General features: G+C 38.9%; 1 protein-coding gene across 2 annotated transcripts in view; it reads left to right on the forward strand.

Annotated features, from left to right (window-relative positions):
* MYO10 (myosin X) overlaps positions 1 to 24,248 on the forward strand; it is a 64,292-nt gene extending 40,044 nt beyond the window's left edge. Inside the window, exons 19-35 of one of the 2 annotated variants that reach the window (XM_017738739.1) lie at positions 1 to 316; positions 1,552 to 1,675; positions 2,872 to 3,115; positions 5,401 to 5,496; positions 8,837 to 8,930; positions 9,688 to 9,743; positions 11,267 to 11,409; positions 11,857 to 12,051; positions 13,141 to 13,298; positions 14,603 to 14,726; positions 16,166 to 16,463; positions 17,189 to 17,396; positions 17,977 to 18,113; positions 18,928 to 19,048; positions 21,518 to 21,970; positions 22,334 to 22,525; positions 22,801 to 24,248. In XM_017738739.1, coding sequence (XP_017594228.1) covers positions 1 to 316; positions 1,552 to 1,675; positions 2,872 to 3,115; positions 5,401 to 5,496; positions 8,837 to 8,930; positions 9,688 to 9,743; positions 11,267 to 11,409; positions 11,857 to 12,051; positions 13,141 to 13,298; positions 14,603 to 14,726; positions 16,166 to 16,463; positions 17,189 to 17,396; positions 17,977 to 18,113; positions 18,928 to 19,048; positions 21,518 to 21,970; positions 22,334 to 22,525; positions 22,801 to 22,911 — 3,070 coding nt within the window. In that variant the 3' untranslated portion in view covers positions 22,912 to 24,248. The remainder of the gene's footprint in view (positions 317 to 1,551; positions 1,676 to 2,871; positions 3,116 to 5,400; positions 5,497 to 8,836; positions 8,931 to 9,687; positions 9,744 to 11,266; positions 11,410 to 11,856; positions 12,052 to 13,140; positions 13,299 to 14,602; positions 14,727 to 16,165; positions 16,464 to 17,188; positions 17,397 to 17,976; positions 18,114 to 18,927; positions 19,049 to 21,517; positions 21,971 to 22,333; positions 22,526 to 22,800) is intronic. The other variant, XM_017738740.1, reaches the window with a different exon arrangement.
* Positions 24,249 to 24,449: the final 201 nt, after the last annotated feature.

Raw genomic sequence — 24,449 nt, forward strand, 5'->3', positions numbered from 1 at the left:
TGCTGCTAGCGACGCCATGGTCATACCTCCTGCCCATGACACAGTGAGTCTCCACAACTCTTCAAGTGGCGAATCCACCTACTGCATGCCAGAAAATGTATCCTGCAGACCCCCAAATTCTGTGGAACTTATTTCTCCTGACGGAGACTATGATTACGACCAAGACGATTACGAAGATGGTGCTATCACTTCTGGCAGCAGTGTGACCTTCTCTAACTCGCACAGTAGCCAGTGGTCACCGGACTACCGGTGCTCAGTGGGGACATACAATAGCTCTGGAGCATACCGGTTCAGCTCTGAGGGAGCTCAGTCTTCTGTAAGTAGCGTTGTTTTTATTACCTAATAATTGATAGGTGCTTTCTGATTATTTTTTTCCCTGCTGTTCAGCTGTAGACTCACTGTAGCTGTTCTTAGAAAACATTGTGTAGCGTGATTGGCTCAGAGCACCTATGGAAATAGTGGTCTGTTGCCATCTAGATGCCACTGCGATGAGTGCATTAGAGTTAGAGGCAGCTCAGATGCTGTTTGCAGTCCTGGGCTTCTGCACACATGTGATTTTAACTGCTTTAATGCAGCACTGTGTGTTACTTGGTGAGGAGCTCAGTGCACAGCAAAGTTCTTCTCTGTGCATGAGTTTGGAGTTGGGGTACCAGGTAGCTATGTTGGGGAATTGATTTCAGGAAAACCAAATTTATTTATATGTGCAAGTTGCAAGAGTATTGAACAATGAGATGCTTGCAGAAGTCCCTGACATCCAGGTGTTATTTTGAGATTATTTGGAGACTAAAGTTCACACAATGGCAAATGCTTAAATTATTGAGGCAGAGACACACATTCTGCAGAGCAATTTTTCATTGCTGTTTACTGAGTATACAGTGGGGTTTCCTTCTACAAATATTTTTGAAAGAATATGATTTCTTCTACCACTCATCCAGTGCTTCTGTGAGACTGTCTGATTGGGCAAGTGAAAAGGTATTTCAGCAACACTGACTTGTTTAGAAGGAAAACTTTAACAACAGAATATCTTCTGCATTTGAGGCAGTGATAAGCCTCGTGGGTGTTGGGACAAGTTGACAGTTCTTGCCTGAGAAAAAAGCACTTTTAGTGTTTTTTGTTGAGGATGCCTTCCTGCTGCATGACTCTGGATGTGTGTCAGATACAGAACAGAAATTCTGACTTTCTGGGGTGAGGGTGGAGGAAAGCTAATACCACAGCTTGTGCAAAGTTTCTTTTTCAATACTTCTGTAAGCTGTTCCCCACAGCACTTCAGTGATCGGGGCAGGTAGCACAAGGTAACCTATCCTGACCATACTGTTGCAAAGGGATAACTTTCCTGAGCATCTACAAAGCTTTTTCACAGATTGTTGTGTAATCAAACAGCTTAAGCTGCAACTTACTACAGTGTACTCCTTCCTTTGTTAGCTGGGTGAAAACTAATGAGGAATCATGTCCTTCCAATACATGATAACTGTTTTAGCTAGAGACTTCTAAACCAACTTTGTCTAAACTCTTTCCTGAGAAATTATGACCTTTCTTTCCTTTCTTGTGTAGTTTGAAGACAGTGAAGAAGATTTTGACTCCAGGTTTGATACAGATGATGAACTTTCCTACCGGAGGGATTCTGTCTATAGCTGTGTCAGCTTGCCCTACTTTCACAGTTTTCTGTACATGAAAGGTACTGAATCAGAATTTGCTAAACAGACAAAATAACCAGAAATATTTATTGTATATTACACTCCGGTTCCTGTAGAGTTACGCTATTTTCTTATTTTTCAAAGGGTGGTGGAAAAGTGACTTTATTTAATTTGAGCTGTTCTCAAGTTATTTGCAGTGGCTTACATCTAGCAGTGTTTTTCCCCTCTGCAAAAGTATAAGTACAAAAAAACAAGTCACAAAGTGAAATTGTACCAAATATGCTGATTCCTGCTCTCAAAACCTTGTAACACAGACAGCATTCTACAATGCAGACCAATTTTACTGACCTTAGTAGAATTTTGCTTTGGATCTGGAAGACATGACAGAGGTTCCATGTAGCAAAGGGGTGTAAGAGACTGAAAGAATATACACAGGAGTTCTCTGGTTAAAATTCTTGGATTTGTCTTCTGATTGATAGTAAATTATAATCTAGATGAACCATTGTATGATTTCATATATTATACCTGATTTTCCTGGAGTAGGAACAGTCATGAGTCTACACACCACAATGTTCGTGTGAAAAATAATGCATTCCACAGTAGCATGGCTTTTACTTTCTGACATAGCTGGCAGTCACTTTTTGTGGGATGACAGGAGCATATTGGTTTGGTTAAGGTTTTTATGACTGTGATGTAACTCCAGTGCAAGATGCATTGCCTACTCTATGGCCACACTTTGTTATGACCGAGCTCACACTGGTGTATTTCCTACTCTAAACACAGCTTTGTTGGGTTTTGTGGTTTTGAGTTAAACATCCTTACCTCCTAATAACTTGGTGAGAGGAAAGAGCTTAATGCTAAATTTTTTTTAGATTATCACTGAAACACATTGAAAACTGTCTTAAAGATCAGACAGTCATGTGCAGCAAGACTTTTCAGTAGTTTATTATTACAGATATGTTATGTATACGTATATGTAATATATATATAAAAAACGTTTATTTTTGTAATACAGAGACTTAGTACAATTTATAATTTAAGGGTGTTTAGATTGACAACAATATTGATGGCCATAAGGATATGCAAAAATGAGGTTTTGTGGCTTACAGCAGAAAGTCATTTTAACTGCAGTGTTGTTGGTCAGCACCTTCCAGTTTTGGTGGGGTCACAGCTTCTATTTTATAATACAGTTGTTTGTTTTAACTACATATAAACCCACATTTGTCTCTCTTGCCAGGTGGCTTAATCAACACATGGAAGCGACGCTGGTGTGTCCTGAAAGATGAGACCTTCCTGTGGTTTCGTTCTAAGCAGGAAGCCCTTAAGCAGGGTTGGCTTCACAAAAAGGGGGGTGGATCATCTACGCTTTCCAGGAGGAACTGGAAGAAAAGATGGTTTGTTCTCAGACAGTCCAGGCTGATGTACTTTGAAAATGACAGTGAAGAAAAGCTAAAGGGTGCCATGGATGTCCGAACTGCCAAGTAGGTTTATAGGGTTTTACGTTAGCCGTGGTTCCTTCTGAGTACTTCTTGGGGCTCAGTCTGGGAAGATATTGAGTGCCCTGCCTACAAATTGTGTGAATGCAAGCATGAGAGTGTGTGTGGTGAAGTTAGTGAAAGCAAGTGTTGTCCTTAGTTGGCTCTCTCTTAAGTCTAGAGAGTGCTCCAGAGCTAAGCCAGTGCCAAATACTTCAGAAAACTGCTGCTGTAATGAACCCCTCTATGCTTTCTCCCAGACTAGAGGCCCTACTTAGTCTGTAATGATTCCCAAGGCAATTTGGGGCATGTTGCCAAGTCTGTAGCTGCAGGCAAACCCAGAATGAAGAGGGTGGAATTAATAGGCCCCAAATATATTGAAGTTCGCATGGGTCAAAGCTGAATCTTCTGGATCTTTTTTTCATGCTTTAAATAATTATGGTAGTGTAGGAAAGTATTTAAAATGCATATATTCATTGAAAAAACAAAATTACTAAACCTAATAACTTATGTCTTGTTACCTGAAGTTCCTTGTGCCTAAGAATTTTACGCTTCCTGAAACATGCATAAAAGCAGTTTTCTACTGGATGGTATTTGTCCTTCTAAACAATCTAGGATTATCTACCTAATTTAAAAATTAGGGTGTGCTAACATTAGTAGTCCCATTTCTCTATAAAGTGTACCTAAGCTTTCATCCAAAGCAGAGAAAAACAGAAATGGTTTCTAACACTCAATTCTACTCTGTGCCTTGTAATCTGCAACTACCCAATTTATTCTGTTACTTTAAGGGAGCTTAAACTAAATTGAAATCTTAGATTAATCTTTTCTTTGGCAGTCCTGGCTTGAGCCTGATTTCAAGTAGTACAGAAAATAGTTTCAGTGAGAATCCTGACTTGCTCTTGAAAAACCAATGGCCTGGTGGCTTTCAAGTAAATCTCTGAATAAAAGCTGAAGATCCTACCATATTTTTTTTGTTAAAACTGGATTTGACTCTGTCTCATGTACCATAGCATTTATTTAGCATATTTTTATAATATGTTAAATCAATAATTCTTTTTTTTCGTCATTACCTCATTGCTTCATTGGCTGTGCCTTGTAGAAGTTCTTTGCTGCATAAAAAATTAAAAAAAAAAAAAAATTAAAATTAAAATTGTCAGACGAAGGTTGTTGAACCTAGTTTGAGCTGTAGGTTCAGTCAATGACTATTTGTGTATAAACTAGGTAGAAGAAAGGGTACATGTATATAAAGAACTGTGTGTCATAAGAAATAAACAATAGCTTTTCTAGATAATGTTAATATTTACTGAATGCATTCCTAACCTATAATGCAACTCACATATTTCACCACTCTCTACTAGGGACCCTGTTCAATTTTTAAAATCTCAAGCTGAGTCACTTAAAACACAGAACAGGGAGGTACTCTATTGGACACTGTTACTGGGTGGGAAGGAATCCAAAATGAAGAAAACAATACAGAATTACAGCTTTTTCTTTTGATAGCAGATAGGTCATCCTCCTGAGTCTGACAAGCAGAGCTTGCATATATTGTTAGTAGGACAGAGATTTATGAGAATAGTAAGGCTGATAAGGAAATATAGCCAGTTAAGGAAATAATGAACTTCAGACAAATACAGAAAAACAGCAAAAAGGAAATTAAGTTTATTTCTTAAGCCACAGGAAAATCTAATACAATACTTTAATTATTGCTTAAAATCTTCACAGTTGTTTTTATATCAATAATTAAATTTCCAAACTAAAAATGAGAAATATGTAATTTTTCAGCGGATGAGTGCTTAACTTTTTCTGGAAGTCATGTTTGGAATTGTCTTTATGCTGACTCACAACCACACAGATTCACTAATCCAGGTTTTGTTTGCTTTCAGTTTTCAATCTTCAAGAGCTTTCTTCTTACCACTCCAAAAAACACTTTGTTATGCAGTCAGTTCAAAAATATATCCATTTCTCAACTCAGTTATCTTTGCCTCTCTTGAGGTTTGATGATGCATTGCTTTTTCTTTAGTTCTTCGTAAAATGGTAACAGAATAGTCAATTTGGTATAGTGACATTCTTAGTAGTTTGAATATTTGTACTGTGTAGGCAGAAAACACAGCTGTAGTTCAGTGAACTAATACTCTGTCTGATAAATCATGTTGTGAGTCTTGCAAATGAACCTGATGAAGACTGACTGCTGTTGTAAGTATCAGCAGTTTGTGAGCTTCTCAGCAGGACAGAGTTTTTTCAAAATGTTGACAATCTGTAGTGCTCAATCTTGGTGTTTTTCTTTTTTCCAGAGAGATTGTTGATAATACAGGCAAAGAAAATGGTATTGATCTAATAATGAGTGATAGGACCTACCACTTAATTGCTGAATCTCCTGAGGATGCAAGGTATGAAAATCATCAGGCCTATCTTCTTTTCCTTATCTTTTCCTTTTTAACCTCTACGCCATTCTGACTTCGGCTTGTCACTAGTTTGTTTGACCACTGTCACAAAATATTCAGGCTGTGTTAAACATGTTGCTTTTAACATGGTTTTTGAAAGGCCTGCTGAGGAGAAAACCTTGTGGCAGACAGCTACTGGGAAGAGTCAGATTGCCAGTGAAAATTTGCCCAGAATTTGGCTGTTATCCATGTGTTAATAGCAACTTTCTGAAACAGCTTGTCTGCAGAGAGGCAGTCGTTAGCCACTGATGTTTGGCTTGTGGATTACCCTCCTGTGTTTAGCTGCATCGATCAAATCAATATTTCAGACCTTGTAGTCTGGCTGAAATGAAGCATTTTGTTCTCAGGGGTGGGATCTGTTTGTCTAAGCAGAGCCTAAAATTTTTTCAGATGGAAGTTGTAATGCAGTCACTGTATTTTAGAGCAAAAGCATATTCATGTCAGAGGAGTGTGTAAGAGAATGCTTCCCTTTCTACATATTTAAAAGGGTCTTGCTTTTGTTGCTATAGGATCCATATCTAACCATAGGGGGGAGGCAGTAGGTGAGGAGCAAGTCTGACTTGTCAGATCAGTTGTAGAGCATCTTTAAAAAAAAAAAATCCCTGTGCTACAGTTCATGCAAGATAATAATATGCTTGCCTATAAAAATCAAGCATTTAAATAAAGTTAACTTAGTAATCAGAGCTTATTACCCATTGCCTTGCTGCCCCAAGGCCAGAATACAGGATGCCTTTGTCAACATCACTTGAGCTACTTTGCTCAGAAGCCTCAAAAGTTGTTTGGTGTTCTGTTCTTTGTAAAGGTAGAACACCTTCTTGTGTCACAGGACCCTGAGTACAGATGTAGATGTAGCAATGCAAAATCTTTTCTCCTTTTTTTAGGCATCCTTAAAGTTATCCTTGAAATAACTTAGGACCTTTCTAGCAGTTACTATTAAGATTCTTGTGGGATGTAAGCATGCTTTAAAACTAAGGCATAGCTAAAGTCTCTTCTACCAGACGTGTACATGCCCTAGGGACCAATAAGCAATTATCAGCACACAGACTTGTCTATTGCCATGCATTTCCTTCATTTCTTTCTTAAAGATGGAGGAGGAGACACTGCACACTCTTGTTGTGTAGAGTACGAATAACAAACCAGCCAGATTAAATTACCTTTTACCAGTGTATTTCATGTTTCTTTTTTCTCACTCAACGCAGAGACTTAATGAGGGAGATGTGTAAGGATTTGCAGACAGGCTTAAGTCAAAGCCTTGTTAACAAAGCCTTGTGAAGTATGAATCATTGGGCTGTGTTTGGTCTGCATCTGCAATTGAAAAAATATTTTGTACCTGGGCTAGATCAGGATCTGGGGTTGCTTTTTGTTCAAATGAAGGGAAAAACCAAGAAAAACACGGCACAGGCCCCCAAAAGATGAATTACTATTTTTGATTGTGGAAATGTATTTGAAGAAAGAAGTAATGCTTCAGTGGGCAGGCATTGCTGAGGGTTTGTTCCTTTGAAATCCCTAGCATGTCTTTTTTCCCTACTTGTGTGTCCTGGGACTCAGCTGAAAGACAAAGGAGGTCCCAAAAGGGAAGAAAGCAAAAGTAAAGTCTGCCTTTGTCGTTTGCAAAGTGCCATGATTCATTTCATTTTCATTGTTTACACAAAGATTAAATGAAATCAGGAAAACTCTGAATTGTTCTTTAAAATCCATCCATAAATTATCACTAAATGTGCATACAGTGCTATGAAGTCTTTTTTTTAAAATTGAAATAGAAGTTTCACATTTAAATACATTTGCAATTCCTGAGCCCAGAAAGGAAAGCTGAATTTAATTTATGGGAATTTTTTAGTAGATGAGTCTTAGTTTTCTTCAGTTTCTTTACTTTCTTCAGCTGGTGGTTCCTCCTCTCTAGATGACAGCTTCCCTCCTTTTTTAGTGGCATTGCCTTACATCCAGCAAAGTGTTAAGCACAGCCTCTCTGTGGGTGTCTGAGTCTTAAAAAAAGAATCAGAACTAAATATGTTCTCATCTGCTTTATGGTCTGGCACTCTCAATCTTTGTTTCTCTTCGTTGCTAGCACTGTTTCTAATAAAATCGTAAGCCGATAAAATGGATTTAGGATATGGCAGCGATGGTACCGTTTGACAGCCTACACAGTTTTTCTCAAGCTATTTTAGGAGCTCCAGAAATGTACATTTTGGGGAACAGTTGGCTTCTGAATGCTGGAGTTAAGGAGGCAGCTCTTTAGTGTCCTAGGCATAAATTCCATGACTAAAAGCAATTGCAGGAAAGATAACTCCATATTTAAGACCAGTAGAAACACTGCATGTGTTTCCTCAACCCCGTGGTGGCTGAGGAGCCTCTGCTGGAAAGTGAGGAGTCTGTTTTAAAGGCTGGGCTTTTGAGCCCTTTGAAAACTTGGCCCCAGGTGGTTTTCATTAGAATGGCAAATTCATATCTCAAAGAATGGCATTCAGGAACCTGTTGAACGGGCCAAGATCTGCCCTCAGATTTCAATGGGATTCCTTCAAGCAGTTGAGTTTTATCATATACAAGTGCCAGAAGGATAGAGGTTTCCCAGAAGCAGAAGGTGTGGCTGGAATTAAATCCATCTGCAATTGCTGCTCAGGACTAGGGGCTGAAGCGCTGGAAACCTCTCTGCCACTTTCCCGTTGTGGATATACACAGTACCACTGGAGTGGCACAGATTTGCTCGTCCTTCCAGCAGCTGGATTTTTCAGTGCTCCATAGACAACAAAAACTGTAGAGCTATTTGCTTGGGGATTTTATTCTTTTTTTCCCTCTCAGTTGTGCTTCTACAGAGAGCTCAGTGGACTTGGGTGGTCTTTGCAGAATTATCACTGTAAGAAATTACTACCAGTCATGCTATCAGTGCAGCACAATTTATAATCTGAAGGTTGGGATTCCCATTAAAGGCTTTGTGAGTAGCTAGTAATGTATTTTATTCCAGATGAAATACGTGAATGTGTTACAAAGACTCTCCAAGCACTCAGATGCTTCAGTATGCTTACAGCAGTTTTTCAGAGGTGCCACTTAGTGTACAAGGTACTTGCTGTCAGGAAGAAGGGAATGACACAAGCTTGGACGGGAGATCTGGAGGGGCTTGCTTGCACCCAGTGTTACTTGAACTGACATAAAGCCTTGCTGCCTGTTGACAAAAGGAATCTTAAGCAATTTCAAAAACCTGCAGAACCTGCTAGATCTCTGCAGAACAAAGGTGACAGAAGGCTTGTGCAGAGCCAAAATTTTACTTACACTGCTGCCTTTCTCTCCCCAGCCAGTGGTTCAGTGTACTGAGTCAAGTCCATGCGTCCACAGAGCAGGAGATCCGGGAGATGCATGATGAGCAGGCAAATCCACAGAATGCTGTGGTAAGTACACATCTGAAGAACTTCTCAAACCAAATATTTTTAGAAAACAGGGGCACTGTGGTGGCCACAGCTTCTGAGTCACAGCCTAGTTTCTTTAAATGTGGTGGTAGCTGTGACACTGGCTAGAGCTTCCATGTCCTTGGTCCTGTAGCTGTACAAGGAGAGAGTGTGGCTCTCCCATCATTCACCTTGATGAAAAATGACTGTTGGTTTTGGGAGTGTTTTTTCTGGTCCACTTCCCTATCACATCACAGTGCATACTTGATTTTGAAATTTTGCAAAGATACTGTTAATGAGTAAATTAAAAACCCAGGAGTTAAAAATTTGAGATTTCTCTGATCCTGCATTTATCATTCTGTACAACATACATTGGTAATTAATGGAATACATTTGGAACCTAATATCAAGCAAAGGAAAACAAAAACTTCTGCTTAATGGCTTTAGAAGTTTGAGAGGGTGCCATTTATATTGGCATGCTGTTTTCAGTGAAAAATTCAAGAATGTTGGAAGTATAGAAAAGAGCAGTTTTTGAGCTGCCTCCATCCTAACTACAAATAATCTTTTACTGGTTCTGTTCATCCAAGTCTCTTAGTTTTCCCCTCAGCAGTTTTAATGATTAAGAGAAACTGATGCCCAGACCTGCAGTTCATTTTGTTGGTCAAAGCTGCTTTTTCTTTCACGTGTCTCTCAGAAGAGTACTGTGAGTAATGTAATAGTGAATGTCTTCCTCATTTTCTGGTTGGATATTTGTTTATAGGGTACACTCGATGTAGGACTAATTGATTCTGTCTGTGCTGCTGACAATCCAGATAGGTAAGTCAGAACCATGCCTGGTGACTTTCTTTTTGTCATTTCTCTAGCCAAAATCAGAGACTTTATGCTTTAGTCTCTGTATTCTACTGGCCAACCATGTATTGATGATTCATTATTGCCTCCCTTTTCATAGTACTAAATACCCCATGTTAAAAGATGGAATAGGAATGATGGTGCATTTTGTGGGGGCTTCAGTAACTTCCATGACACTGCTTCATACATGAGCTCTTCAGCTCCTAAAGTGATCCAATACTGGAAGATTAAATATTTCTTTCATTTCTACGAATAATACTCCTGAAAAAAAGAACAGCTGATTTTTGAGTTCTTTAGTAATGCAGTAGGTAGAAAAATTAATTTTTTTTTTCTGTTCTGCTTCTCATTCATGAATGTTGTATTCTTCAGGGATGAAAATTATTTCCCCAGAATAAAAATGTCTTGTAACAAAGAAGAGAGTGTAGCATAAAAACAACAAAAATGTCAGGATATTCTTAGTTCTTGAACTACTAATGGTGTTTTGGGAAATAAAAAGTAAACTGGGTTCAGACTATGACTAGTTTATAAGGTTACTGGATGTGAGGTGTTACTTGAACTGTAGGGCTCACTTCAGTTTCTCCTCATTGTGTACATGTGTAAAACAGCTGGTTTTAAGTTATTGCTTTGTCCTTGGCCTGCCAAAACACTGATACCAGAAGTAACACTGAATTTACAAGCCCACATTTCATAAACAATACCATACAAATGTCCAAACCTTTCACAATTTTAAGTTAGCATTTCTCCTGCATTAAGCTAATGCAAAAAGTTAAGCATTTCTCTTATATGCATTTTTCACATGGATTTTTCAGTCTTGTGGGGGAATTTTATGTTTTGTTTTGGGGGTTTGCTCCAGGATGAAAAATTAATGATAAAGGGTTAAAGAAAGCGTTGTAGGCTGAGGAACCTGCCTGTCTGATCCAGAGAGCCATCAGCACACTTCACTTGGACTAGTTCTTCATGCTTCAGTGAATCCTGGTGTAGGACTGGGTAAAAGCCAGACTCTCATTAAAAATAGATTGTATTCTCTGTGAATTGGGTTGCACTGCATTAAAAATAAAAGAATCCGTGTTCACATGCTGCTTTACTATAGACCTTTGTATACTGTAGTTTGTTTTAGCTAATGTAGCTACTGAAGCAGACACTCTAAATAGATCTGACCCTGAAACAGTTCTGATTCACATCCAAAGCTGATTAAAGATTGGAAGTTCTTCTCACCGCAGATTTATTTTGAGATATGAAAAGTTGCAATTTAATGTAAACTTTCCCACCATTCGTAGCCCTCTCATTTTGGTGTGAATGTAACATAACTGAGTTTTTTCAAATGCTTAATATTTTTCTTTAGGTGATAAATAAATAATGCATTGGAGGTGGACAGTATTTGTCTGAATAGAAAATGCAAACAATGAACAGTTTTTATGGTTATGGGGAGTGAGATAAACAGTAGGTATATTGATTATAAAGGCTGTTTCAATTGTCATTTATTTTCATAGACCAAATTCATTTGTGATCATCACTGCTAATCGTGTTCTTCACTGTAATGCTGACACTCCTGAAGAGATGCATCACTGGATAACCCTGCTCCAGAGGTCAAAGGGGGACACTAGAGTGGAGGGACAAGAATTCATTGTGAGGGGTAAGAACTGACTGGGCAGTAAAAAGTAAATAACATCCATTATGCTTTGAAGAGATTGTTCCCACAATACAATGTGGGTAATATGCCAACATGGTTAGTGTTGCAGCCTCATCTTTGTGTGGTGGAGTTTACTCACAAATTAATACAGCTGAAATTATATTCTTGCTGTGCCATGTAAGAAAACACTGTAATGATGACAAAAGTGTTTTTGTAAGATGACAGAATAATTCTTCTAGTAAAACATCAAAATTGAAAGGTTCTCATATTAATTTTATCTTTATAATTTCATTGTTTGGGAATTTTACTTGATGTTGTTTAATATGTGAGCTTATCAATTCACACAATGTTTTTGTTGTTGTTGAAAGTATACAACCAACTTTTAGCAACCTACTTTTGTCCAACTCTGTTCAAGAAAAAGAAGTGTGATTCAAATTGTGTCCGTAACAGGATGGCTACACAAAGAAGTAAAGAACAACCCAAAGATGTCCTCATTAAAACTAAAGAAGCGTTGGTTTGTTTTGACACACAACTCTTTGGACTACTACAAGAGTTCGGAGAAAAATGCTTTGAAATTGGGTACACTGGTCCTGAACAGCCTCTGCTCAGTGGTCCCACCTGATGAAAAAATCTTCAAAGAAACAGGTAATTGTTTGCTCTTGTTCAAGTATGCCTTCTGTCCTTGTAGCTAGTAATGCAAGAAACAATGCATAAGAATATTTTAAATGGATTATTATGGGTGCAGTTCCATGAACAAATGGGTTCCAAGTCACTGAAGTGTTCTACAGGGTGTTACTGGGTGAAAAAACAAAAGTAGTGTATAGAAGAGTAAAATTTGTTCTCACCAACATTCAAATTATCACAGACTGACACTGCTACCAACTTGGTGTGAACACTTGTGCTTACACATCAAAGACCTGGGGAGAGACATAGGTAGCACTCTCCTCGTACCTTATTTTTTGTGCTGAGGAACTCTTGAGGGCCAACATTGGTGGAGCAGGTATAGGGAGATCCAGAATTAGAGTCCAGTTCGTGGTAACCTACATATTACACCTGAGTCAGCTCCACTGTGCACTTTCAAAACTGGTTTTCAACTCGGAAGCGTCTGTTTGCAAATGAGAAGTGACTGTTGACAGTCCTGTATTATCTCATTGGGGTCACTGACACTTCAAAGAGGCTTTCACTAGTGAAAGATGAAACACATTTCCTTTTATTGGATCTGTTTCATACAAAGCCTATACAACGATGCAGAGAGAGAATTTGAACTGAAATGCTCTTTCTATCATAGTTTCCACTTCATTGGTGTAAAATTAATGACAGACGAGGTAGTTTGTGCTTTGTACCTGTTTGTACGTATGCCACAGACTATGAAAGACTCCTGAGTGAAAAGCAAGTCTGTCTCAGATATTCCTGTCACAGGACTGGAGAAGTAGGGCCCACAAGCTACAGTGGAGCTAACAGTATTCTACACTATTAACAGCGTTGTCTTGCAGTCATTTTTACTAAGATTACTGGGTAAAACAGGAGGCTGCATGATGCATAGTTGTAGTCTGAGGCTGCTCCTAGGCTTCTTTAAAGGAGAAAATCTCCTTTAATACCACAGTATCTGTATTATGATACTTAATAACTCGTACAGCTATAGTTCCTGAAAGACTGCCAGCATGATCTGGGATGCAGCAGTGGGTGTGTGCTGGGCTGCAGCTTGCATGCTGACCAGTTTTGCTGTTGTGCCAGGTTACTGGAACGTGACCGTGTACGGACGCAAACACTGTTACCGTCTCTATACGAAATTGCTTAATGAGGCGACCCGCTGGTCAAGTGCCATCCAGAACGTGATTGACACAAAGGCACCCATTGATACTCCAACTCAGCAGCTTATTCAGGATATTAAGGTGGGCACAAGCAGGATGGCGTGGGGTGAGAAAGAACGGTTGCTTAAATCTTTATTTTGGCTTTGCCATATTGGGTAATAAAGCAGAAAATTATGTTTTAATTACACGGTGACATGGACTAAAATTGTGAAACCTGAATGTACTCTCTGACCTGATAAAGGAATTTCTGTCTAAACAGTAGAAGAGCAAACTTTGAAGTGCAGCTTGGAGGGCAAGAGGGATAACTTTTTTCCATTAAAACAGTAACAAGTTTTACTGGTTTGTGTAACTTGACAGACATGGCTACACCTGGCAGTAGAGCACAGTGTGCAGGTTGATGAGTTAGCAGACATGTTTGACTCTGTCCACAGTGAGCAGCACACCAGGATGTGGACTAGACAGCTCTTCTGGGGGGTTTTTTTGTCATTTTGGTTCTTTTCTTTTTTTATGATAGCATGGGTTAAGCACCTCATACCTCTGTGTGATGAGAAAAATACTCATTTCATGCTTACCGTTTATGGTCTCATTGGAGACAGTGCATGCACAGCCAGAGAATGTCCTTCTGCAGCTTTTTGCTAATGTGCATTTAGGAGAGAGGATGATGATTCTCACAAGAGATCAAAGAAATAGGCAAGAGGGGAGAACTGTTACTGACCTTCTCCCTTAGAGTGCCACCCCTTCTCTCATGGAAAAGACATACTAAGTCCTTGGTTCCAAGACTGTGAATGCTGTTTCTCAGAGCAGGAGAAATATATGGAAGTTCAGGACTGCTGGAAGACAGTGGTCACACATCTGTCAAACTTGGCCTAAGAGGAACAGTAAGAGCAGTATTTGGATGTTGGACTGGGTGTATCAGGTTTACAGCAGCACTTTTTCTGGACTGTTTTGTTTGGTAGCTCCTGCAATTTCTAACTGAAAGGCCAATTAGTTATGCTGGAGAAGTACTTTTAAATAAATCTTGAATACAGATGTCATAATTCCCATTACGAATTATTGGAGTAAAAATGAAGATAAAATGAAAACACACTTCAAAAATTGTTATGATACTTCACACTACTTATGATTTTGGTGTCCTGCAGCTCTGCTGTAGTTTGGTTTTTTATGGCACAGATAAAACAAGCCCATCCAAGGCCTGAGGTTGGCAGGTACTAAGCATTCATAGCCCACAGCATGCCACGGCAGCCACAGCACCCACAAGTGCATTTAGCACCAAATAGTGTTGGTAACACCGATTGCTCAGTTTTTTACTACCAACCTAAGGACACAAAGCATTGCATTATTCTAAAGCTGGACCCCAAATCCTGTTTTTTTTCTCACCCCAATAGGAAAACTGCCTGAATGCTGATGTGGTTGAACAGATTTATAAGAGGAATCCTATTCTCCGTTACACTCATCATCCATTGCACTCACCATTACTGCCACTGCCATATGGGGACATCAATCTAAACTGTAAGTTTTCCAATAATAGAACCACTTTTCCTTATGAAAGGCTAAACCAGGGTTTAGTTTTTTTAAGTCTACAGTGAAGTAATGGTAGGCAAAATACATGTTTATAATACAAATAGACAAGTTTCCCCGTGCTCTTTTGAGAATAGCAGTTTGCCTAGCATAGAGCCATGGGCTTGTGGTGTCCCTGCAAGAGCGTTACAGAAGGGAAGGTTGCTATTGCTTTCAGCAACACAGCTAAGAAGACTGAGTTTGAAAAGTCTTGCACTGAAATAAGCAACTAAACCTGATTCATTCAGTCTCCTTGAATCATATTCTCCTCCTCCAATTATTGTTGCTTCCTACCCCATGTGGGAACCTGCAGCAGCCACAGCTTCCAATTAACAGATGTACGTTTTATCAGATGTGATAGGAATCCTTATTTATGGGGAAAAAACATTTATGAGTGTACATGGTTTTAAAAAGTAATGCTTGTTTAGTCCTGAAATGAGTGTAATCATCTCTTTTAATATTCTTGATTCAAGCACTAATTTAGAAGTCTCTTTTGAATGAATGGTTCAGAACTATTGATGATTGCGAACTTGGTGTTCTTAAAAAGGATTTGGTTAATTTAGTTTGCAACTGCATATTAAACAAAGTATTACTCAGACCACAAGTTTCATCCGTGGGAGGAGGGTGGGAGGTTAATATGGAGTGTGATATGGGACTTCAGCAGTGTGACTTGCTCAGGAAGAAAGACTATCCATCACAAAAAATTGTTGAGGCCAACAGCAGGTCTGGAGGCTTCGCAGACCTTAATTTGGACATGGTTAACTTCTATTCGTGAGAAAAGCCTATGAGAAGAAAAGCAATTAGCTTTTACCCATGAGAATGTAGTATCAACAGAAGCAAGAAAGTTAAACAATAGAAGGAGAAAAACAGCAACATACCTGCACCTGTTATTTTTCTGAATGCTTGAATGTTTATGCCACAGGTAGCCAATGACAATATGTTATAGTTAATAATGGCCAATGAGTCATTTGTGGTAGTTTAGCAGCCAATGAATATGTAACACAAATTTTTGTGGTAGTTTAGCAGCAGTTTAGAATATGTAACACAAATGATAACATACAAAAGGTGTATAAAAGAGGCTGCTTTGTTTAATAAATGGTTTTTTGCCCTTTGTCCGAGGCACTGTCTGTGTCTGTTGTGACCGCCCCAAGAGTGACAAAAAATGATCAATCAAGATACACCTTTTAAATTATTAAATTTGGAACAAATCTCAATAGCAAAATAGCTCATAAAATGAGTTTGCATCATACATTTGAAGTGGAAAATAGAGATTCTAATATCCTGCATAACAAGGGTGTCAGAGTAGCATTAGGCAATTTCCACATTAAGCCTGAGTGCTTTTTCTTTCATATCTCAATCTAAGCTCATCTCTCCTAATATTTCTTTTGCAGTGCTGAAAGACAAAGGCTACACAACTCTGCAGGATGAAGCCATCAAGATATTTAATTCTTTACAGCAGCTGGAGTCTATGTCTGATCCCATCCCTATAATCCAAGGTATCCTCCAAACAGGACATGATTTACGACCTCTCCGAGATGAGCTCTACTGTCAGCTCATCAAGCAAACCAATAAAGTGCCTAACCCTGGGAGCGTGGGGAACCTCTATAGCTGGCAAATACTCACCTGCATGAGTTGCACATTTCTGCCTAGTCGCAGCATCCTCAAATATCTCAAGTTTCATCTCAAAAGGTAAGAACCTTTGAACTATTAAAGCACCACAACTTGTACCAGTATTTAGACATCTAGAAGCGAGACTTGAAGATGTATTCCCTTACCAAACTAGCTATACCACTACACTATGCCAAATAGTGAATCTAAAAAGAAAATGCTGTAGGAATAGTGTGTATGAGTTGGTCATATGGATGCAATTGCACTCATTTGAAGAATCAAGCAAAATGCCACAAAGTTGAATGCACAATTGGTTAATGTTGGCAAAAGGGGCACTTCCTGTAACTGTATAAACTTAAACAACTTGCAGCCTATACCCCCATTCTCAACAGTCCAAACCAACCTGTTAAAAATTCTTCATCCCACTTACCTTAATTTTATGAGGTATGCATTATGCACATAAAAGAACAGTATCATATTTAAAGATGTATTTGAGGTACAAACTTATGATCGCAAATCTAATGTTAAAGTATTAGTGAACATTAAATAATAATAAATCATTGTTGGCAGTTCAGCATTAACCAGAATGTGGAGTTCCTTTTGCTGTGATGCAATGGAAGAATGCAGAGTGTGTCATTAGGAAAGTTAGTCCACCAACAAACTCAGTAATTTAAAAGCTTTGTCTGTACTTGGAGCATGTCAATTAAAGAGTGTACTGGATACAGAAATAGTCCCAGGGGAAAAAAATTCTCAAATAAGCAAGCTTCACAGACTGGCAGCTTAAAGTAATAAACTTTGTCTCACAGGGTTCGTGACCAGTTTCCAGGAACTGAAATGGAGAAATACGCACTTTTTACTTATGAATCTCTGAAGAAAACCAAATGCAGAGAGTTTGTGCCATCACGGGATGAAATAGAAGCACTGATTGGCAGGCAGGAGATGACATCCACAGTTTATTGCCATGGTGGGGGCTCCTGTAAGATTACAATCAACTCACACACTACAGCTGGAGAGGTGAGAGCTGGTGACAAAATGTCTCTGGAGCAAGATCAGTGTGCCCCTTTGTGTGCCAGTCCAAGGCAGCAGTAGTGTTGCACTTTGGAAGTACTGGGGCTTTCTCTGCCAGTGTCTCCTTTCCGGGAAGGAAGGGCTTGCAGTGCTGTCCCTCCCTGCAGTATGTTCTGGAGAAGTCCCTGCTATAAAAACTGTCTTTGTGCTGCAGAGGATTACCCAACTGTAGTTCCTTCTTACAGGAGGAATTACAGGAAAGACTAAGCAATTAGGCAGAGGGCATTATTGGAGTAACTTTAGTAGACATTGGTGTGTATGAGAGCCAAGCTGCTTCCTAAAACTGGAAGATTCTTGCTGAGTTGGCAAAATACAGGTGTTTTATCTGGCCAGGAGATAGCACATACATATTCTGAAAGAATAAAAATTTCAGTGGAATTTGACAATTAATAAGGCTGATGAGGACAAGTTAATAACATTTTTAGCCTAATGCAAAACCTAGCTCTAATTTTTTTCTAAGTATCTGTCTTACTCTGTGATACTGCTTTTCCATGCTATGGTTTTTTCATGTGCTGTTTTTCATTAGGTGGTTGAAAAGTTAATTCGTGGCTTGGCCATGGAGGATAGCAGAAATATGTTTGCTTTGTTTGAATACAATGGAACTACTGATAAAGCAATTGAAAGCAGAACCATTGTAGCTGATGTCTTGGCAAAGTTTGAAAAGTGAGTGTACCTCTCAGTCTCTCTTCACTCTAATAAGTAGCAATTAAATAAATTTCCAATGTCAATAATGCTGAATTTTCTCTTTCACTTGCTTGTTTGTGGTGATGCAGCTGAATTACACACATGGCATTTCTGGAACAAAAGGATCTTTTTTTTTTTTTTTTTTTCTTAAAAGACTTAATAGCCACCTATACACTTGTGTTGGTTTTCCTCTGTCCTGACATCAGTAGAGTAATATTTCTCATCACTATTTCCACATTTTCTTTTCCACTATTACAAATTTTTCCACCATTACTGCCATTGTGGATGTGAGAACTGACCTCCAGGCAGTCACTGCCATTCCAACTGTTATCTAAGTTCACATGGAAATCACCACAATACCACAACATTTCTCTTACCAGTAAAATTGAAACCATCCATAGCACTGTAGTAAGAAAATGTAATACAAGCCTAAATACCTGTTTATCATCCTTATGTTGTATGCATGGCAATCAGCACCCTTTATCCAGAAAAGGGGAAAAAATGAATGTTTTAAGTGTTGTGCACTTATGTTTTATAACAGGACTTAATAATGTTGCTCTATTAACACCTGACTTATCTAAAAATCAAAGTTTACTAAGAGAATATGAGTTAAAAACAGTTGACTTGAGAACTGAACATTTGTAAGTCCTTGATTTTGCTGTAGGCTCCAAATACACAGACACACATAGAGCAAAATTCAGCTGATGCCTTGCTTAGATTCTGCAGGTGGCAATTTAGAAAATAGTTTGATTTCACAGATCTGGTCTCTCTTCCTCTTTACACAACCGTGTAGGCTTGCTGCCACTGCTGAAGTTGGGGAGATGCACTGGAAGTTCTACTTCAAGCTCTACTGCTTCCTGGACACGGAAAACGTCCCAAAAGATAGTGTGGAATTTGCCTTTATGTTTGAGCAGGTAAAGGACAAAGGTTCTGTTTTGAGGCACTTCTAAGAGGAGGAAAAAAAGCAAGAGGTCCAGGCAGCACAGAGAGAGTTTTGATTTTGATTCTGTTCAACTAAATGCACTACTACTCAAGCATCAAGGGCAAAGGAAGCAGTTCAGTGGTCAAAATAGGCCTATCCTGACATAAGTGAAGCACAGATGATTTCTCTAGTGTTACGTTTCTTACTTCTGCATTACTTGCCAATTGCTTTCTGTACAGGGGTAGAAAAATGGACAACTGGATCTAAGCTGCATAAGCAAGAATAATACTTGTTTTTAATTTTCCTCTTCTTAAACCATTTTCTGAAGAAATTGTAAGAAATAAAGTGAAAAAAAGTATAAGTGGCAACAAATTAATTAGTAAAAGACTCGTGCTGGCAACTGTACAGAACTAATTGAGCAATAGCCTTTTATCTTTCCAAAAACTGATCGTTTCATAGGTACCATAGTATAATCAGTCCAGTCTCAGCAGTAACTCTAAGACATCTCTGATGAACAGAAATCCACTTAATGGACATGCTGAGCTCAGAATGAAGCTATATTACAAAACATAAAACAAGTTAAATTGATTTATAATGAAAATTAAATGCATCAGCAGCTGGATTTCCATTATAACAGTCCCTGTAGTTACACAGAAACTCACTGATGGCACTTATTACTGTTGATTGACCTTCTCCTGTTCTACTATATTGCAAATGATTAAAAATTCTTCCAGCAGTCACCTTCTTTCAGGTGGGCACTAGACACAGATAAAGATTTCTGTATAAGGTTAAGATTTCTGTTTTCTGGCTCTTTACAATGCCAAGACACTGACATTCTGTTGGTGAGCAAGACGGATGCAATCAAGAACTGACATACCTCAATTTTCGTACATATGAAGGGTTTTCCCCTTCTACATCTTCCCTGCAATGGAGTATTTCTTCCTTGTTCAGTTTAGGCTTTAAGGCACCCTATTACATCACCACTCTACCAAAAGTCTCCTTCCAGAGCCTACTACTGTCGCTCAGCCCAAAGCTGCTTATTGTTGGCTGAAGGATCTGGGCAATAGGTTGCCTTAGAAACACAGCCATTCTGTCTGTCTGTTGTTACCTCTAGAAGAGTCATCCAGTGCCTCTCTCTGGGATGAAGTTCAAACAGCAAGAAGAAAATCTATGAGAACTCTGCATCCAATCTGCTACGTTACATTATTGGCTTAAGAGGCAGATTCAGGCAGTTTTCTGTGAGCAGCTACAACAAGCACATTTGCTGAAACAGATTGTTTTCACACAGCATTCTGTGCTGAGTAGTGTTTAGCCAAATACTTTATGTCTTGCCAAAACCAGTAGTATTTGTTATAAAGCATGACATTCAATCCCTACCAGCAATATTACAGCAATACCTTGAAGAGGTAACATTACATTCTAACATCAATTCTGTTCTATTTTTTCTAATTATCTGCTTTTGATGTCAGTCATCAACTTTTTTCAGACAATTATGAAAATTCCCTTTTGTCATCAATTTTAATTCTGCAGTCTCCATTATTTTAAAGTCTCAATCCTTTAATAATCATAAGGCGCTGAAGAAAATCTTTTAGTTCTTCTTCCTCATTAAAATATTGGCCTTCCATTTCTGAAAGACAGCTCTTTCTTCTGCATGGGTACAATCTCAAGTAAACCATTTTGCATGTCTAAAGGCACATTTTGTACACCTAAACTAACTAGTTGTTACTTAACTGTGAATTATCTCTGTGTGTTTACTAAACTTGCAATTCCTGGATCTCCAGACACGATGTGTGTTTGTTTCCTCTACTAATGTCATATGAAAGGAAACACCTAGCTGCTGCACATTTCCACAGGTTTGAATGAGTTTGCAGAGAGCTGGGATTTTGGAGAATCTTCTTGGTTCAGAATCTCATCCCTGATGCTACAGAGCACTGCAATATGTTGACATTGTACTAACTTGATTTGGGATCCACTGAAGATTTATTGTTTCCCCTCAGTAAAATTACAAAGCTGTCCTAGAGCTTGGCTTGTTTGTCCAGAAACATCCGAGCATCATCCATAGTGAGCTCATCCATAGTGAGCAAAACTAGAGACCCGTTTCTTCCTAATGCCCTTGAACACAGAGTTTCTCCTCAATCAGATGTTTAGATCCTGTTTTCTCCCCTTTACATTTTATTTTCCTTTTTCATAGTTCAGTTACTCTTAGTTACGGGAGCTCACTAAAAGCTGTCCTAGTAAAAGTAATTCCCATTTAGCAGGTTCCTCAGTTGCCTTGCAGTTCTTCTGGTAAACCCAGTCTTATCCAGCTTAAATTTGCCAAGAGATTTACCCCATTTGATTTATTTAATGGATCATTTATTTCAGGTCCTGAATTTGCCTGAGAGTAAATCTACTCCCCTTGTTTTCTCATATTTCTTTCAAAGGCTGCTTTATAAAAAGCTACCTTTTTTCCCCTTGGCAGGCTCACGAAGCAGTGATTAAAGGACATTATCCTGCTCCTGAGGAAACCCTCCAGGTCCTTGCAGCTTTGCGCCTTCAGTACCTTCAGGGAGATTACAGTGTGCACACCACCATACCAGAACTGGAGGAAGTCTATCCCTTGCAAAAGCTGAAGTCTAGGATTACACAGTCTACCAAAACATTTACTGTGTCAGAGAAGGCCGAGAAGAAACGAGCCAGCTTTCTTGAAGGAACACTGCGGAGGAGTTTCCGCAGTGGCTCTGTCAGCAAACAGAAGGTTGAGGAGGATCAGATGTTAGACATGTGGGTCAAAGAGGAAATCTCAGCTTCCAGGACTAGTATTATTGACAAATGGAAAAAACTCCAGAGGATGAATCAGGAGCAGGCCATGGCAAAGTACATGGCTTTGATTAAGGAATGGCCTGGCTATGGTTCAACACTCTTTGACGTAGAGGTAAGACCGTATGAACATTCAAACTACTTACACTGTATAGGTGATGATTTCACCCCAGAGCAGTGAAACCATAAATACATTATCACAATGCTCAGACAGCTGATGTAATAAACTTTGAGCTATTAAAAGCCTACTCCCATTAGCAAGCACTGTAGCTATTTAAATCCACCAGTTAACCATAAAATAGAGGGACAGAATGCTGTCCTGATGGGTTGCAAACAAGTATACGAAGTGTAAAAGGCTACATTCAAAAAGGGACAAGCGATATGCACTTTTTAACAAGTGGTTACAGACAACACCAACAGTAAGTGTTGTGTGACTCCTGCTGTTCCCCTTGCTGTTAATTTACATTTTTTTCTCTAGTGTAAAGAAGGGGGATTCCCACAGGAGTTGTGGCTTGGAGTCAGTGCCGATGCAGTTTCTGTCTACAAGCGTGGGGAAGGAAGGCCTCTGGAGGTGTTTCAGTATGAACATATCTTGTCATTTGGTGCTCCACTTGCCAACACCTACAAGATTGTGGTGGATGAAAGAGAACTGCTTTTTGAAACTAGTGAGGTAAGAGCCAAGGTAGTTTTGTTATTGTGGCCTTCCTGTTCTGATAGCCAGGCCACTTTAGTAATTCAAGTAATGGCTGCAAATGTCAGAGATTTGTTCAAGATCCTTGTAAAGGGAAGACAGAATGACATGGGTAGAAGTGCTGAGTATTTTTATTTGTTTAACTGCAAAAGGGCTTCGTTGAAAGCTTGATAGTTTTATATTGTTAGTGTCCAAAGAAATTCATTCACATACTGTTACCTTACTAAGAACTGTGCTCTTCATGCTCTTGGCAGGTGGTTGACATTGCAAAGCTGATGAAAGCTTACATCAGTATGATCGTGAAAAAACGCTACAGCACCTCCCGATCCGTGAGTAGTCATGGAAGTCAGGGCAGCTCCAGGTGAAAACAAAACCAGTTCTACTGCACCCTAAATAGAATCTATCGCTCCTTGGCCTCAGAACAACCTGGGGACATTGATCACCTTTGTTGACAAGCTAACCAAGAACCAGAGTTTCAATGGAGAATATCTTCAAACAATGTTTTAGAGAGACCACAGGGGGGCAGGGGAAAATCGGCTGAAATAGTCACATACTAGAACTGCTGGCTCATTCAAAACTTTCCAAAGCATTATTACCTTCAGTTGATACAACAAATGCCTTAAGACTCGATCCACTGCAATACAAGCGGTAATAAGTGCCTTACAATATTAAGCCTAACTTGTATTGTCCTAAAATTGCTGATAAAAGTCAAGACGATTTCCTTTGTCCTTTCAGAACACTGAAAACAAAGTTATATTCATCCATTCTGCACTAATCTACTGGCCTGTATACAGGTGGGAAGGGGGAGGGAAGAAGAGCAAGGTATATTTTCTTGGAGTGCTGCTGGCAGCCTTCCTGATGGACACCAACAATTTGTTTCCCCTTGCTTCCGTGGATGTGCACGTTGTGCATGCATATTTGAGCTGTCAGTAAAACTTGACAAATTTTATTCTGTATTTCACAAGTCTTTTGAAGCAAAGGGAATAAGTATGTGCAATGGTGTAAACAGTCTTTCTGTACATTTTAATAGTTCAGAGTTATAGTTGTTACAGTTGTATGGTTACTTTATAAGCAGTTTTATTAACAAGTAAATTCCAAAATTTTCATACATTGATTTTACTATTGCAAATATGTATTACCGTATACGTAGCAGAAGTCTGCATTCTGTATCTGCTGTATGATAAAGAGAGATGTAGCTGAGAATATTTATAGACTACCCTAATATGGAAATACAGTTATCAGTTCAATTCTCCATAATGTCAGCTTAAGTTTTTAAATATTAATTTTTTCTTTGAAAGACTTCACTGTTTTATACTTCTGGCTGGACTCTTCAACCCAGACTGACTGCCAAAGGCCAGAGCCCTTCAGAGATGACTAGAGAACGCAACATTATGCAATGCAACTGCTTAAATACAGTTCTCTATTTTACCTGGTTGCCTGATAAAGGTTCTTGACAGTACCCTGTAAATAAATTGGGGAATATCAGCTAATAATGATTTGATTTTGGACTTTTATTTTTGTACAGAAATACTGTAATATAAGGCAAAACTTTGTTCAAAGGTATCTTTTTGTCCACAGCAAAAAAAAAAAGAAAAAAAGAAACCTGAAAAACCTTACTGTTGTTAAAAACCTCAGCCTTTAAGGAATCATGCCTACTTACTGGGAAAAAAAGTCCAGCAATAAAGAAAATATATGTAATGTGCTCTGTTTCTATTTCATACTGAGTCAAACTTGCAACAAAACTCTAATTTCATCTGTCTTCTCAGGAGTCAAGCCTACAGCACAGGCTACATAGACGTGTGTGTGTGTGTGCGCGTGCGCGTGCGCTTTTGCTTGGAAAGGTGCATGTGCTGCGTGTTGTTCTGGGGCAGGTGCCCCTGTCCATGCAGTGTGTCTTTCTATG

Source organism: Corvus brachyrhynchos, unplaced genomic scaffold (assembly GCF_000691975.1).
Source record: "Corvus brachyrhynchos isolate BGI_N302 unplaced genomic scaffold, ASM69197v1 scaffold23, whole genome shotgun sequence".
NCBI lineage: Eukaryota > Metazoa > Chordata > Aves > Passeriformes > Corvidae > Corvus > Corvus brachyrhynchos.